This window comes from Lontra canadensis, unplaced genomic scaffold (genome assembly GCF_010015895.1).
Source record: "Lontra canadensis isolate GAN:19392208 unplaced genomic scaffold, GSC_riverotter_1.0 scaffold5, whole genome shotgun sequence".
Taxonomy (NCBI): Eukaryota; Metazoa; Chordata; class Mammalia; order Carnivora; family Mustelidae; genus Lontra; species Lontra canadensis.
In genome coordinates, this window is record NW_022630999.1 from 6,981,171 (window position 1) to 6,998,263 (window position 17,093).

General features: G+C 36.8%; 1 protein-coding gene across 1 annotated transcript in view; it reads right to left on the bottom strand.

The window, feature by feature from the left end:
• Positions 1-17,093, bottom strand: part of C6 (complement C6) — a 59,083-nt gene that overhangs the window by 23,164 nt on the left and 18,826 nt on the right. Inside the window, exons 8-10 of the mRNA XM_032851397.1 lie at positions 13,455-13,655; positions 8,946-9,186; positions 3,594-3,716 (exon numbers count right to left, since the gene is read on the bottom strand). Coding sequence (XP_032707288.1) covers positions 3,594-3,716; positions 8,946-9,186; positions 13,455-13,655 — 565 coding nt within the window. The remainder of the gene's footprint in view (positions 1-3,593; positions 3,717-8,945; positions 9,187-13,454; positions 13,656-17,093) is intronic.

Genomic DNA, 17,093 nt, shown 5'->3' on the forward strand with positions numbered 1-17,093 from the left:
AGTTCACATTTGGCTTGATACCATGTATTTCATGAATGGATTGACACCAGTGAGAGTTAAATATGATAAGCATGGGGTTCTGAAGAAAGAGTGAGTATTAAGTCTGCTTATACTCCATGAGCTAGCTGGAACAGAACTAACTCTTGCAGGACAATGAGTGGTTTAAAAAGATTCCAGGAAGGAAATGCATATTAAGGATGGTAGTAGAAAGAAGAACAGATGTTTCTGTTACTTACACAAGCTTCTCGTAAGCCACAACATGAGACAGATACCAAAGCTGCCCAAAACATATCAAAAATTTCAAGGAGTTTTTGATGAAATACTAATTTGTCATAATATGAACAAGACACTGAAAAATAGTTTATTTCATGTAAGCTATCTTTCAAAATTTTCTCTTTTCCATGTCTGTATATATTTTTGTGCATAATATACTTGTAGAATACTACATTTATAAAGTTTGTTAGTATTTTTTAAGTAAGTATATTAGGGATATATAGTAAAAAAAAATTTAATGATATCATTACAGGTTTTAAAAGTTTGGAGTCCAGTGATTTAATCAAAGGAGCTCAGGATCAGACGTCGACAAAGTATGTTTTCATGTGTGTTTTACTCTTAAACGTGCTTTGACATTAGGCAAATTTTCATCATGATTGATAAGCATTTGTTGAGAATCTGCTATATGCTAAGTTGAAGACTGAGAGAAATGTAGAATATGGCTTTTGTATTTGAAGGACATAGACTCTCAATGAGAAGAAAAAATAGGTACATAAATAATATTAGCAAAACCATAGAGAACTAAAAAAGGGAAGAAAGAAAGAAGGAAGGAAGGAAGATAAGAAGGGAGGTTAGGGAGGGGGAAAAAAGGTGCACAAAAACCCCAACATTTTGTCTTAGTGTTAGAGAGTGGTGCAACAATTCAGGATTCCTGAGTTAGGGCCGTGAAAGAATTCTGTGATTTTAGGCACTTAGGGAGGGTGGTACTATGAAAGGACTTTGAGGCAAAGCTAAGACATGGTAGGGGGCAATGCCCTCCCAACACGGGCAGAGACCTGGAATGAGGGGCCGATGGTTCCATGTTCTGGAAACAGTGCCCATGGACAACTACTTAGTTGAAGTTGAAGGTTCAGGTAGGGGAAGAGCAGCAAGACAGAGAGGATCTGGATGGAAAGTCAAGGAGATTGGACTTCATCCTGTAGGTTTAGAAGTGACTACATTCCCTAGAAACATTTTGAGTTAGAGAGTTCACATAATTCAGGAGTATTAGCAATGTGCCACATGGGTAGCAATGGCTAATGGATAAACCAGTACGGAGACCATTGTAATACACTCGGATTTTGCAGTGTCCTCACCTCATTCTTACAAGCTGAAAACTGTGGGTCCATATTTGACATTTTCTCATTTCTCTTTTGGATGAATTTTATAATTGATAACAGGGCAGGGGTTTTTTTTGTTTTTTGTTTTTTTTTTTTTCAGTAAGTATATTCTCAAAATTCTCTCAGGTTTTGAGATGTCCTCCTATTACCTTTATATAGGAAATTACATTTTTTTCCCTCTCTCAGAAATTTGTGGAAATTATTGTCTTATAGAATTGAATTTAGTTATAGAGAAGTCTGAGGCCAGACAATTTTTGTTGTTTTGGTTGTTCTGTGGGAGACTTGTTCCTTTAGTCAAGATAATTAATTCATTTTTTAAATCTTTGTATATAGTAAATTAGTTAGGGTTTGTCTTGAAGTTATATATTTGAACCATATCTCTGATGCATATAATCAAAACAAATTTGTTCCTTTATTTCAAGGATGTATTCATATATAGGTATTCATATATAGTTGTGTCTTTTTTTTTCTTTTCTTAACAGTTTTCCTCTTTGATTTTTGGGGATCTCTATTGGGAATACAAATTTCCACATCCTAAAATATCTGACAATTATATGAAATTGTATTTGTCATTCCCTTTTCATTAGATTTTTCTTAATAAACGTTAATACCTAAATTTTCTCTGCATTTATTATGAATTATTTTAAATCCTTCTAAATGTGATTAACTTTCTTGGTTTTATTTTCAGGCAATTATATTTTGTTCTTGCAGTATCTAATTTATTTAGAACTATAATGGTGATATTTTTCAATGTTTGTTTGTCTTTGTACCTTAGCTTTGAAATTTGCCTTTTTAATTAATTCTTATAATCTTTTTGTTTCTGAGCACTTGATTTATTGAATTCACATTGTTGTTAATTTTTGCATGAAAAACTGGTATATAGTCTATATCCATTCTTTGGTTTATATTACTAGGTTATTTGTTTTGCATGTTCTTTTTTCTTTTCTTTTTTTGCTGTAATATGCATGCATAGTTGTCATAATTTACATTGCATGTAAATTATTCTTCTTTCATAATGATTGAACTCCTTTATCTTCATTTAAATGAAATGAGCAGAATAGCTTCTTTGAGGGCTTTAAAAATGTGTTTTATGTTTAGTCAAAATTGGTTTTAAATGGCATATGACTGATATGTGGGCAAAGTATTCCACCAATAATAAAAATCACCTTCTTCTTAAATTGCTTGTGCTTAACATGGGCATATACATGTAAATCATCTATATGGTTGAATATTCAAAATTATCTATTTATTATCATAGTAAATATTTTTATCTATTCCTTATCTGTCTCCCCAGGAGAATATAAGCTTCATATTTTAGGAGTTTCTATGATTCTGCTTCCTTTTGTTGTTAGCAGAATGAGTAGCGTTCAGTCAGGCAAAGTCAGGAAACAAGAGAACTTTACACAGAGGAAGGAGATATTTATAATGGCAAAGCACAAGAGAGAGTATGCCTTATTTAGGAGACTATATAGTTCAGCTAGGCAGAGAGCAGGTGAGAGAGAGAGAGATACAGGAATTTATCTTTAAGGCTATGTGAAACCATGAGATGTTTAAGGCATGAAAATTGCACGTTAAAGTTTGCCTTAGAAAAGTCCTGTCACAGGAAATCTGTAGAAGAGATTGGAAGAAGGCATTGGGAAAGACAAGGGGACTGGGACTGGTTAGGAGACTTCTGTGGTAATCTGGATTGGAAATAACGAACACAATGCATGCCCGTGGAAACGAAGAGATGGGGGTAACTTGGAGAAGTATCAAGGATGTCGAGTGATTACTCATTGGATATGGAGGCCAGGACGAAGGCGAAATTAAAGACAACACTCAGGTTTCTGGCATGGTTGCTGGAGCCTTACAGACTGATAGACTCTTATTAGCCTATATTTTTAATGGTTGTTTATAGGTGTAGTTTGTAAGCTCCTTGATAGGAAGGCTGCTTGACACCCATTTTTATATCACAGTGCTTAATACGGAGTTCGGCCCATGGGAAGAATTGATATATGTTAAACAATCTAAGTATAAGATCAAGAAAAACTTAAATATTTCTCTTGTAAGTAGTGCTAATGATATTTTATTTTCACCTTTTCCCCCACCACACAGAGGGCTCTGAGGTAGATAAATGAAATAAAGGAAAGTTAAAAATAGCACAGTCAAACGTAACGTGGTACTCCAGTCACAGCCACCTGTGGACAGGGCAAGCTGCTAGGAGAGAGGAAGTACCCTTACCTTCGTATTTCTCGGACATCTTGTTTTTGGTGCACCGGTATTCCACTTTTGTTGTCTTAATAAACAAAATGCGTTTCTTTGTTTCAAATCGGACACAGTTTTGGATTTCTTCCTCTGTTAAACCTAGGAAATGGGAGTACAAACAGCACATTCTGAGAATGCACCCCTGAGAATTCAGAGTAGAAGGGCGTGAGGCTCTGGACACTGGGGAGCTACAAATACTTGGTATTAGCTCCCATCTTCTCCAGTTCCAGTAAACTGGAATGATTCCAGCTTTCATCTCCAGATTCAGTCCTTTACAAGCCCTGGGATGATCCTGAAAGAGGAGTCATTTATGAGTCCCTGCTGTCTCTCCCGTCAGCACTGGCCCTAAGAGGCAAATATAAGGTGTCTGTGGCCCATCCCATGGGGCTCATGCTGGCCTCTCCCTGTGGCCTACACACAAGGAGCCCCCAAGCTTGCCTGTCCTACTGGCCACAGCCACTCGATAGCCCTACAGATGAAGAGATGAACACATGTTCCGTGTGGTGCCCATGTCAGGCCTACTTTTCGGGCATAGCTAATTCTGTGAGGCCAGAGTCCACCTCATTTATTTCCCAGTCATCACGTAGAATGGAAATCTTGTTGCTCGTCCCTCCTTCCCTGAACACTCATTCTCATACTCGTCTCCCTGACTTAGCTGCTCATTCCACCTGTCCCCCCAAAACCCTTTTGTTTTCTCTCAGAAATTCTGACTTGCTGACTATGAACTCTTCTCAGTGTCCTCACTGACTCTTTTCTTCCTTATCCTCATTCAAGCCTATACTCCTTGTTTCTCTTCATGTCTTGGAGGGAGGGGGATACTGCTTCATTCCCAGACCGGGAGAGCTGGGGTTGATCTCCTCCTAGCTTCCTGGTGCTGACATAAGACGGAAGTCTTGTCAAAACCCTGGTGCTCCAAAGCTTAGGCCATTCGGTTTTAACATCTTTAGTCTTCATTGTTCTTGCCTTTTACCAAAGTTTCAAGCATTATTTGTTGAAGAAATTGACCTCTGAGTCGCTCTTTCACACTCCCATCCTTGCCTGTATTCTCAATGACTTCAAAATCCATGCGACGTCAGGGATTAAGTGGGACACAGTGCAGGGAAACAGGTCTGGCTATTTGTGGGCTGAGTTGGCGCTGCCTATCCGGGGTAATCTGAAGAGAATCAACATTTCCTTTTTTTTAACAGCTACCTAAAGCCTCTTGACCTGCTACCGGAAACAGTAAAATTAGAATCCAGATTTTGGGTTTTGTTTTTAATGGAATTTATTTAAATCGAAGTACAGCTGACACAAGAATTCAGTTTTTTCATTGTTAGTTAAAAGTTGCCTTGCAGTAAGAAATAACACAGAGGACATGGGGAGATGGAGAGGAGAACGGAGTTGAGGGAAATTGGAGGGGGAGATGAACCATGAGAGACTATGGACTCTGAAAAACAATCTGAGGGTTTTGAAAGGGCGGGGGGGTGGAAAGTTGGGTGAGCCTGGTGGTGGGTATTATGGAGGGCATGTATTGCATGGAGCACTGGGTGTGGTGTATAAACAATGAATTCTGTTACACTGAAAAGAAATTTTAAAAATAATTAATTAATTAATTTTAAAAAAATTGCCTTGCAAAACACAAGCACACAAGAGATAGGGCTGTTAGTATCAGCTCCTAAGCACCTTAAAGCAAAGGAGTTCATCAAATCCTGATATTTAGGATTATAGATTATAGTCAGCAGAGGAGGGTTTTTAGAGCTTGAGGTGTCGTTTGGGTGTGATGCTGAAACTGAATTCTAAAGACACAGATTACTGAGAAATGAGGCCAAGTAGAAGAGAATGTGGTCTGCCTACTTCACAGTATTTTCAATTGTTGGACACATTTGAAGAGATGCACTGTAAGTTGGCAGTGAAAAATTCTTAGTTTGGAGCCCTCATGTTTACCAGTTTACCATGAATCTTTAACACTAACCAAAAAAAAAAAAGTCTGGTTTTCTTTTTTGGTGAGACTGAATAAGTAGGAGTCATTTTCTTCTGGTAGTGCTGTTCTAACAAGTAGGTCAGTCAAACGTTGAAGCCATGTTAGGAATTTAATGTGTCTATAGTGCATAGTTCCCATCCTTTTTAAATTTTTTCATTAGGTTTTTATTATTTATAAATGAAAATTAAATTTTATGCATCCAATTCATTAACTATAACGTAATTCATCGACTATCAACTTAGTTAATTTCATTTTCTGAGGGCTAAGGGAGAATCTTGGAAGATTTGAATGATGAATCCCTTGTATGAGCCATGGTATTGGTCACGCAGTGGTCACAACGTCAAGGCTTTATCACTGAATTTCTATATAAGCTTTTCTTCCCCTGTACTTCCTGTAGCTTGCAGCACTTGGCCTCTTAAACCTGAGTGTTCTTTTGATGTAGCACAGGGACAAGTATTTCAGAAATGTCCTCAGTTGCTCTGACGGGGCAGAGGTCAACAGTGTTAGTCAAAAATGTCATATGGATAAATGGTGGGGCCTGTAATTGTTCTCCAGTTTGGAGTAAGAAATGACTTCTCAACAAAAGATGTTTAAAATTACCATCTCGCACATTATGATAGTTTAATTGTTTAATGTTTTTACTGTATTTCTGAAATTCTGTTCACCGAGCACACTGAAGCAATGTCAACTTTTATTCAAGGTTTTAAATTGACTATGGGACCTTGAACAATAGAGGAATAAATGAAGGATGCAAATAAAAAGCAATTTAATTTTGTTTTCCTCTTCTTGAGGGAGAAAAGGTACTATGAAATATTCAGGTCATGTTTTTGAAATTAATGACAAGGAATACAATTCTTATTAAATAAAGCAAATAAAAGCTAGGCCTATACTTTAGTTCCAGCAAAGAGAGAGGAAATGGAAAAAAGTGAGAGGAGGCCAGAGTATATATTCATCTAGAGAGTGGGCAAAAACAGGTAAGCATACCCACTAGAGAAATCTCATTTTATTGAGATTTTCTTCCATCTGGATGTGCTTTATCCTAACCACGATTAAAACTGTGCACCAGCGGGGCGCCTGGGTGCCTCAGTGCGTTAAAGCCTCTGCCTTCAGCTCAGGTCATGATCCCAGAGTCCTGGGATCGACCCCGCATCGGGCTCTCTGCTCAGAGGGAGCCTGCTTCCTCCTCTCTCTCTGCCTGCTTCTCTGCCTGCTTGTGATCTCTGTCAAATAAATAAATAAAATCTTAAAAAAAAAATGTGCACCAGTATCATTATTGTGACTCAGAGAAATATATACACATACATATATATATATACTTATTGAATGTAAGAACATCTATTATATATAAGAATATTAAATATAGAAACTGAATAGACATATGTACACTCTAAAGTATATATGATATATCTATATCTATATATAACATTTGTGTATGTGAGTATGTAGGTGTATATGGTCATATATTTCCAGTTTCTTATCACATCTCAAACTCCTTCCTTTCCCTTACTATGTGCACCTGTTTCTACCTCTATTTATAGAGAAAGAGATGGAAGGTGAGAATGTTTCAGTAGGAAAGTATAGTTCATCACTTCATTTTGGTCATGGGTCTTCAACTATTAAAATGCTGAATGGTTGATTAAAGATTCACATAGTTCTTTAACTAACCTGATCTCTAAGCCTTTAGAAGCCTTGCTGTGAATGCATGATGAGTATAGCTGATCAAGTGAGAAATTATTCTCTGGGCTATAGCAGCAAGTGACCAAAATAATTTCATCCCAGGGGTGAGATGAAACCAGTCAAAAGCCAGAGGTTTTCCACAACCATTTTTGCTTAGCATTAATGTGGTATTCTCATGGCAGAAGATACCAAATTCATCATACAGACATTGCTCCAGTGGAAAGAATAACAGAAATGGAACATAAGTTTAGGCAATCTGAAAGCCCACCACAGCATAAATCTTTTGGATTTCAGTGGCTCTGTCAGGTAAAAATTTTTTAGGCCCTTTTACTGAAAATCCTTCTCAAAAACATTTATCCCATCTTCTTTCTTAGGAAGGTAGATAATGAGGGATAGCTAGTCACTTAGTTTGGAATAACTGAGGAGAGCCACATTAAACATTAGTATTTGCCATCATGAGATTTAAGAGAGGGATTGACACTAGAGTGACCTGAAGGTTGGCCTGATGTTGTTTTTTTAAAATAAATTCCTGATTTCTTTTCTTTTCTTTTCTTTTTTTTTAAGATCTATTTATTTATTTAAGAGAGAGAGAAACAGAAAGAAAGAGAGTGGTGGGGGAGCAGGGAGGAGAGCAGAGGGGGAGAGAGAGAAAGAGAATCCTGAAGCAGCCTCTAGGCTGAACATGGAGCCAGTCAAAGAGCTTGGTCCCAGGACACTGATATCATGACCTGAGCCCAAACCAAGAGTCGGCCACTCAACCAACTGGCACCACCCAGGCACCCCCTGATTTCTTTCATATAAAAGTCACCTGATCAAGAATTCTTATTTATCTGGGGTAATTGGTCAGTTGAGTTCTGGTTACCATAAAGTCTCCCAATCATGTCCTTAAGAGAAACATGATAGAATCATCACAAGGGCCCTGTGTCATTTCACAAAGGAGTCTGAAAACAAATTTATCCAACGTGCTTAAGCTGTAATAATAATTACTATTGGCAATTTAAGGTAATAGTTAAAAAAACAAGATTTATTTATAAACCAATGCTTATTTATAAACCAAAGCTTACAGGGAAGCAGAAAAATATCCCTGATTATATCCCAAAATATAAAGTTGCAAACTTTCCTCAAAAAAAAAGTGCTTCTCATCAGGCTTCAAGTTTTATCAACAGTGGGTGCATATCTAGCCCACATTAGCTTAGTCCCTTGTCAAGTCCTTAATTGTTCTTTTATCTTATGCCCTTGGCTTTTACTTAAAAATCATTAAAAGAAAAAGAAAGCTAGTGAATTTCCTATAATTATTGTTCTATAAAATTACTATCTCCTATAAAAATGCTATAAGTAAATTATCTTTTATAGTTTAATTCCAGGACAAATTTCATTTTCCTTGAGAAAAATGGCATGCATCTCTCTTTTATGTTATCACTACTGTGTAGCTTATGATGTTCCCAGATGTCAGGAAATTCAGAAACAAACCTAATGTCCAGTCAAAGAGGAATGTATATTTATTTTTCCTTCTTTTTTTGGTCCTAATTTTCTATTTTTATTTTATTTGCTTGAGTGTTCTTCAAACCATTTTGGAAATAAAGTGGAGTCTAGATATCGATAAAAATGAATTAAAATGACAGAGTAAGAGAAAAATGATTTGCAGGCAGTCGAATCAAGTTGAAAAAGAGGGAGAGCAGCAAAAAGCCTACCTGAATTCTTGAGTTCCTCGAGGCTAAACTGGTAGAGAAGGTCATACACGCCGCCCAGGGAGCCGGAGGTGAAATAGTGAGTCCCAAAGTCATCAAATATTCGGCTATACAAAGCAAAGTTGTATTCCAGAGGCAGGTGGTTAAGTGCTTTCAAAAAGACATCAGAAAGCTGCAGATCTTTACTTTTCATTGTGAAGTTTAAAACTTTTATCACTTTATGGATCCTAGTAAAACTAGAATCCTAAATGGAAGAGGAGAAAAGAAGAAAAAAAAGCCAAGATGATTAGATGATTAAAGGTAATGAAAGTTTGAAGTGTCAAGCTTTTAAATGTCGTCCATTTGTCACCAGCTTCATCCCAACCATAGTCTGCTAACAGTTTTACCTCTCTGTGGCATGCTATCATGCACAAAACTAGAATTTTTGTTTTACTTCCCAGGATTTTTTCCTGAAACATTCGAAGTGCACAACAGATAAGATTATCTCGGTAATGGGAATTGTGTGGCAGAAGCCTACGTTTGGTAGGCGGATCTACCAAAAAGACATCCATGATCGGAAAAGTCAATCTTTCATTCCTGATTGTCAATCATGGTTGCGTCCCTACTGAGTATTTAGAATTTCTTGCTAATGCGAAACGTTGAAGAAGGATTGCATAAATTTTGAATTGGAAATTATGCAATTGAGCTCAAGTCCCAAGTTTGTCCTTAACTGGGAAAAGGCATGTACATTCCCCAGGCCCCAGATGTCTGTGAAATGTCACCTGGGGCACAGATGAAGGCTGTGTGACAGGTGACAATACCACACCCCTTTCAACTCTAACATGCTATGATTCAAAATTACTTAGGATTAAAATTAAACAACATTATTTATATTCCCTCCTCTACCCATAAACTGGAATATTTGTTTGAGAGGTGTTTTTTTTAATCATTTCTTATTATGTCAGGTTAATTTATGATTTGGTGGTTGGTCTTTTCTTCTTTTCTCCTCTTCCAAATTCTCCTCTTCCAAATCTCATTCCATTAAATTGTCTTTCTACATACCCACTGAGTTTTCAGAGTATATCCACATATACTGTTGTAAAAAATATTATATATACTTTATGTATCTCTCAATTTTAGCAAAGTGTAGTGTTTGAGTAATAGCAGAGAGGAGTGTACTTTAGCAAAAGAACTTTATCATAGTTGTAAACTATTAAATAGCTATTTTCCTGTGTGCTATAATTAAGGCATAAAATGGCTGCTAACACAAAAGAAAAGAAATAATCACAAAGATTGAAAAAGAGTCACCATTCACACTTTTCCCTCTCTCTTTCCATTCTTTCTACCCTATTCCTTTCCACCCTGGTCCCCTTCTTGCCTTTTACCCATTTCTCTGATACACATATAAACAAAAACTGTTTCTGTGAAGCAAAAACTAAGATAGAGATATATATATATATATATATATATATATATATATATATATATATGTCTCTTTCAATATCTCCATTTCCCTGCTCATTATTTACTATATTTTTAAAGCGGTTTTTTCTAATCCTGTATATATTAGAGCCAGCTGGGGGACTTAAAAAAAAAAAAAAAAGGCAGAATCACCTGCCCCACCTGAATTCTGAATCAGTAAGTTAAGAGAAGGGCCATGGGATGTATATTTTTACTTCCTAGTAATTCTGATTTTAACTTGTTTTAAGTGTATAATTTGCAAGGGGGGATGGGCTAAATGGGTCGTGGGCATTAATGAGGGTGTATGTTGTGATGGGCACTGGGTGTTATATGTAAGTGATGACTCACTATATTCCACTCTTGAAATGAAGACTATACTACATGTTAACTAACTTGAATTTAAATAAAATCTTGAAAGAAAAAAAAAATATAATTTGCATTACTCGACCATAAAAAAGAATGAAATCTTGCCATTTGCAATGACACGGAAAGAGCTAGAAGAGTATAATGCTAAGCAAAATAAGTCAGAGAAAGACAAATACCAAATGATTTCACTCATATGTGAAATTTAAGAAATGAAACATGTGAACAAAGGGGAAAGAAAGAAAGACAAACCAAAAACCAGACTCTTAGAGTGTCTTGGTGGTTCATTTAGTTGAGCATCTGACTGGCTCAGGTCATGATCTCAGGGTCCTGGGACTGAGCCTTGCAGCCTGCTTACTACTCAGTGGGGAGTCTGCTTATCCCTCTTCCACTCCATTTCCCTCAGCTCCACCCTCCCGACTCATGCTGTCTCTCTCTGTGTCTCTCAAATTAAAAAAAAAAAAAAAAGTCTTAAAAAAAACACAGACACACTCTTAATTATAGAGAGCAAACATGGTTGGGGTGGATGGGTGAAGTAGGTGATGGGGACTAAGGAGGGCACTTGTGATGAGAACCGGGTGATGTATGGAAGGGTTGAATCACTATATTGTACACCTGAAATGAATAGAACACTGTATGTTAACTAATTGGAATAAAATAAAAACTTAAAAGGAAAAAGAATATAATTTGGTAAATTTGAGGGACACTATGCTACCTATAGCCCATTCTAAAGTGCACTAACAATTTATGTTATAAAAGGAAGCTACTCTATTCTCTCTTTTTTTCTTTTATGGGCTCATATCACCAGAACTCTACTCTTTTCACAGTTTGTTTAAATTATGAATAAATGAATGAATGAATAAGCAGATAGCTTGAAGTGTAACGTAGTGATATGAAGAGTGGGCAAAAATCAGAAAAAACTGATTTCAATGCCCAACTCTGACATCTACTCTCTGTAAGATCCTAGGAACACTTAGCTTCTTGGACTTTAGTACATAATACATGGTAGATGCCTGATAAATATTTCTTGGGTTAAAAATAAATGTATGGACTTTAATTTACTCATCTGTAAAATGTTATTAAAAATATTTACTCTGATTCCTTCTTAGTGTTCTTTTGAAGATAAATGAAGTGCCTAGGAAAATTATCTATAAAGTGTTATAAAATCTCTTATTTATGTAAGTGTATGAATGGGTGAATAAATAAAAATATGAGAGGCACTATGGTAAAGACAGGAGGAGCCATAAAATGGTGCCCTCCAGCCGCTGGTCCCATCTGTTCCAGTGTTGGTAACTCTTTTCACCTCTCCCCTCAGGTTCTGTGATTCAGGGCTCAGTCTTTCCATTCATCTCTTTGGAAAAAAAAAATAGTACACAGTAGTGGTTGTAGTGAGGAACAGATATTATTTTAAAATACATTTGTAAATGTCTAAAAATGTCTAGTATAAATCTATCACCTAAATTGGAAAATGTGTCCAGGAGTTTTCATATACAAATAATCAAAGAAAAAGCAACAGAAGAAGAAAGGTTAATGGATGAAAATGTTTCTTTACATATTGAAAGCGTTTCATTGGTTCCTGGCAAGATTAATGGAAGAAGTCTAATACTTACTTACAACCTAAATTCTAAACAACAACAATAAAAACTATAAATTTCCAGATAGAGAAAATAAAAGAAAGAAAATCAGTTCTGCATGTGATTTTTCCTATGCAACAATGAAAAGTAGAAGATAGTGGAATATCCAACAATTACCAAGAAAAGAAGACTGTGATCCAATATTCCTATATTTGGCCAAGATATTCCTTTATTGCTCAGGAAAAATGTAAGCATATTAGATCTATAAGGACTTAGGGAGTAAATGTATAGACACACACACACATACAATATATAAAATATAACACAAATATAAAATACGGACTATGAACTTTATAAATTTTATTGAGGAATCTTTAAATAGAGAATATAAGAGTCAGAATAAATACAAACTAACATATGTAATATAAAAATGAACACAAAACAATTCTAAGAAAGGGAACACAAAGGTTTTGAACTATCTCAGTAAAACTGAGGTTTAGTGGTAGGGGACCAGAAAGGTAAAGAAAATAGTGGGGGTGGGGTATAGAGAAGTAAAACATCTTTTGGGAACTAGAGATATTACTTCATGTGATAAAAGAAAAACACAGGTTTAATTATGCTTGTTAATTAAAGAAAGAGAACCACAAGCAGAATTTAAAGGTTTAGTAGCACTTCCAAAATGATCAAAAGGACAAGAAGCAGTAAACAGAAATGAGACAAAGATAGCAAAATTAAAGAAATAAGAAACAGCAACAAAATAAAATGAGTAAGAAAAATTAAAAAGGAAGAAATATAATCTAGTATTTCAGTGGGTATATTAAATCAAAGAAGATGAAATTTCCCTAGCAAAGACCTGTCAGATTAAAAAAGCAAAGTTCTGTTACATGTGGTTTATAAAAAATATGCCTAAAACAGTAAGACAAAGAGAACACAACCATAAATACAACCAAATATATGCATCATTATATGTATCACCTCTATAATTTCTGAAATCAGATATAACAAGGTAAATCTATTTAAATTTGTGTTAGAAATCTTACTGATACCCAAAACTCTCCCCTTCTCATTGGAAGGTTGCTGGAATTGGCATTAATTTTTCAAAAAGAATAAACAGATTGGGAACCATTTTGATTACCTTTCTGTGAGAGGCTTCTATGGCTTGTTTGAAGGCATATTTATGGGTGGTGCTTTGAGTTTTCTTTGAGGAATAAAAAATTGGTACATAAGTACCTTTTAGGTATCCCTCTGAAGATGAATCTTGTTGATCTTTGTTACTTGTAAGAGTAATTAAGTCCTTGTAGAAATCTGTTTCAAAATCATCTTCTTCAGTTTTTACCTGGAGAAAAAATCCATATAAAATAGGACATAACTTAGGAAATATTACACCTCTTGTTAAGATCTAATGAAATGAACCTTCATTCCCTTATGCATTCAATGATTATTTGTCTAAGACCCATTTTGCTAGAAATAAAGGAAAAATTAGTTCCTGTCCTCAGGGAGTCAATAGTAGTTAGGGAGAAAAACAATTACCCACACTTAATTCAATGTGGGAAGTGTGCTGCTAATGGGATTGGCATAAATAACCCTAAAACCCAGAGAGGCCCCTCCAGGTAAATCTTCATCAAGCAAACTACTCCTAAACTGAGACTGAACAGGGTAATAAGCAACAAGAGTCATTTTTAGTCTGCTTGTGAATTTTGATGCTCTTTGCAATCTAATTGAAGGTATCTCCCAGAACACTGAGGCCTATAAAAGGGGAGGACAGATTCTGTCCTACCCTATTCTACTTCCATTCCCACCTTAGTCTCCTTCAGATGTTGGGCATCAGCGCTCTACTCTCTATGTCTTCGGGGCAGAGGCCAAATAATTGATTGGTTCTGCCTAGCAGCTGGTTCTCAGCCTTCCTGACTGAGTCTGGGAGGAGGAGAAAGACACTACCCATGGAACTTGACTTGAACTAGGAGTGGAGCAGGAATTTTCCAAGTACAAGTTAAATCCCTGTTATGGTTATGCTGCTACAAGGAGACATGAATGAATTAAAAAAACAAAGTTGCAAAATAAATTGATTAAAGAGTATTTTATGTTAAATATGCTCTTCTGGTTTGCAGTGGGAAAGATTCTGGTTTTAAAATATTCAGTATTAAGGGGTGCCTGGGTGGCTCAGTGGGTTAAAGCCTCTGCCTTCAGCTCAGGTCGTGATCCCAGGGTCCCAGGAGCCCCGCATCGGGCTCTCTGCTCAGCAGGGAACCTGCCTCCTCCTCTCTCTCTGCCTGCCTCTCTGTACTTGTGATCTCCGTCTGTCAAATAAATAAATAAAAATCTTTAAAAAAATATTCAGTATTAAAGTGCACTGTGAGGCAAACCACATATCATAATCAAATAGCTTGTACAATTAGTGAAGGAAAGACAAAATAACCCAGCTGCAAAGGAGTCTTGCTCAACAGTAAGACACAGTCAAAAGTTCAGTGCTACTTTCAGATACTCCAATGCATGCTAGTTAGCATTTAAAGGGCCCAAAAATGAAGCTCTTTAGTTAGCGATGAAGCAATACAATCATATTTAAATATAGCCGCTGACATTTCTTTACCATTTCTCTAAAAAGAATACAAATATTTTGTTTTATGAATTAAGCTCTTATGTAAGAAAAGACGTATCAGCGTAAAGGGAAAAAAATATTAGCATGGCAGGAGGAGGGCTCAGGTATCCTGGGCAAAAGCTCAGGGAAACTCTGCCCATGTATATTAACTTGCTGGAAGGACAGGTTTATGGGTGAGCAGGACTGAAAAATTAGGTTGAACTGGGAAACTGGGGAGGGGCTTGCATGCCCTGAGAAAGTATTTGGACTGACTTCTAAATGAAGGTTTTGCATATAACAGGTTCTTTAAAAATGTGAATTGAATGAATGAAATATTGAGAGTGTTACCATCACTTTTGTGTTTTACAAAGATCATGTTAACTATAGTCAATAAAGTGGAGGCCAGGGAAGTGGTTGCGAAAACTGTTGCAATAAGCCACGTGAGATAAGATAATGGCCAAGTCTAGGGCAGTGGTGGTTGGGTAGAGAGAAAACTGGGGCATTTGAAAGAGGAGTTGAGTTCACAGAAGTTGTTGACCAAGGACAGAGGACAGAGAGAGCGTGTGAGAGAGAGATGATGGAAATGCTGTTCCATGAAAGGGAATATAGAAAGCCAAGGCAACTTTTGAAAGTATGGATTTTCCCAGGAAGAGATGGTACCCAAACTCTGGGGAAAGGTTTTAATCCTCATTTACTTATCATTACATACATCGATGAGCCCATCTATCCTCACTGTCTGTAGATCCAGTGGGCTGATGACATAGGACTCTATGTGAGTCGACACTTTTACTTTTGAGTTTAAAGAAAGATGGGTTTGTAGAAAGAAGGAGAGGAGAGATAAGCGGGACTGTGGGAATAGAGAGGACTGGGTAGCACCTGGTTTCCTGTGTCTTGAGGGTTAGAGACAGGACCTGAAGTTGTGGATTTCACAAGGGATTTGGGGAGGACTTGAAGGTTTTCATAGCTCTGGGATGCAGCAAGGGGCCATGCCTAAATAGGGCAATGTATTGTTAAGAATCAGAGTCCAGTGGCGACCACACTCTGCACTTTGCTGCTGACAGCAAATGCTTAGCATACAACCAGTAGTGAAGCAGCACCACCTAGAAAAAGAGAGGAGTCTTCCTGAGTAAGTGGTACAACTCTGGGGGCTGGTGCAGGAATTATATGGTGATTGAGTTCTGCAGTTAGCAGCTGGGGGAGCCCTAAGGGGCAGAATTCTTCCAGTGGTCTTCTAATCCGACTTCCTATCTAATGTCTTCCCTTCCTTTCAAGAGCCTCTCTCATCTGTACCAGCCAACCTGTTACTTCATTTATCTTAATGAACCCCAGTATTAGAGAAGAAGGGAAGTCAGGTGTCTGCTGAATCTCTCCTCCTCTATGTTTTCATTAAGGCATAGCTTAGATTTGCACAGCTGCCTGCTAACAGCATGAACAAAGCAATATAGAGATCGGTGAAGAGTCAACCGGTCTCTTTTGACCTTGGATCTGGTTATTGACCTTCCTCAGTAGTTGAATATTACCTAAAAATCAATGACATATAGTTAGACATCAACTCAGGTAGCTTCTTAAGTAAGGTTCAACAGTGTTTAATCTACACTGATAATGAAAGGTGTCTCTTATTCTGAATGAGGAATTTTGGGCTGTATTTCCTGATGTAACTAGCCACCCAGACTTGGGTTATCAAGTTATGTGGGCGGATCCAGTGGTCTGCTGGTAACTGTTTAAAAACCAACTCTCTGGGAGTGGGAAAACCTGTGACTTACTACAGCACTTGCCCTTGGTTATGGTGTATATATTCCTACCATATCTGATTCAAGCTACCTGTGTGGTGTCTCTTAATTCAAACCTGGAAAGAGATGTACGACAACAAATTATTATATAGCATTTTCATTACATTGATACAATAGATGTACATAACCTCAAGAGCGTAGATGGGAATATGTAGCAAAATAATAGAGAGTTGATAAATTTTGAATAATTATTACCTAGGTTTTTAATATTTTTATGTGATTGTAAGATTATGTACTTAATATTTAGTAGTGGCTATGTTTATAAACTGTCTTGCAAAGTTCCCCAAAATTTAACAATTCACTCTTGTAAACTGGAAGAGCTCACTCTAACACACCCTTGGTGAACCTCCCAGGTGATACCTTTTATAAATGACAGTTTATGAAGGGTACACAACCCTGGCACATATTA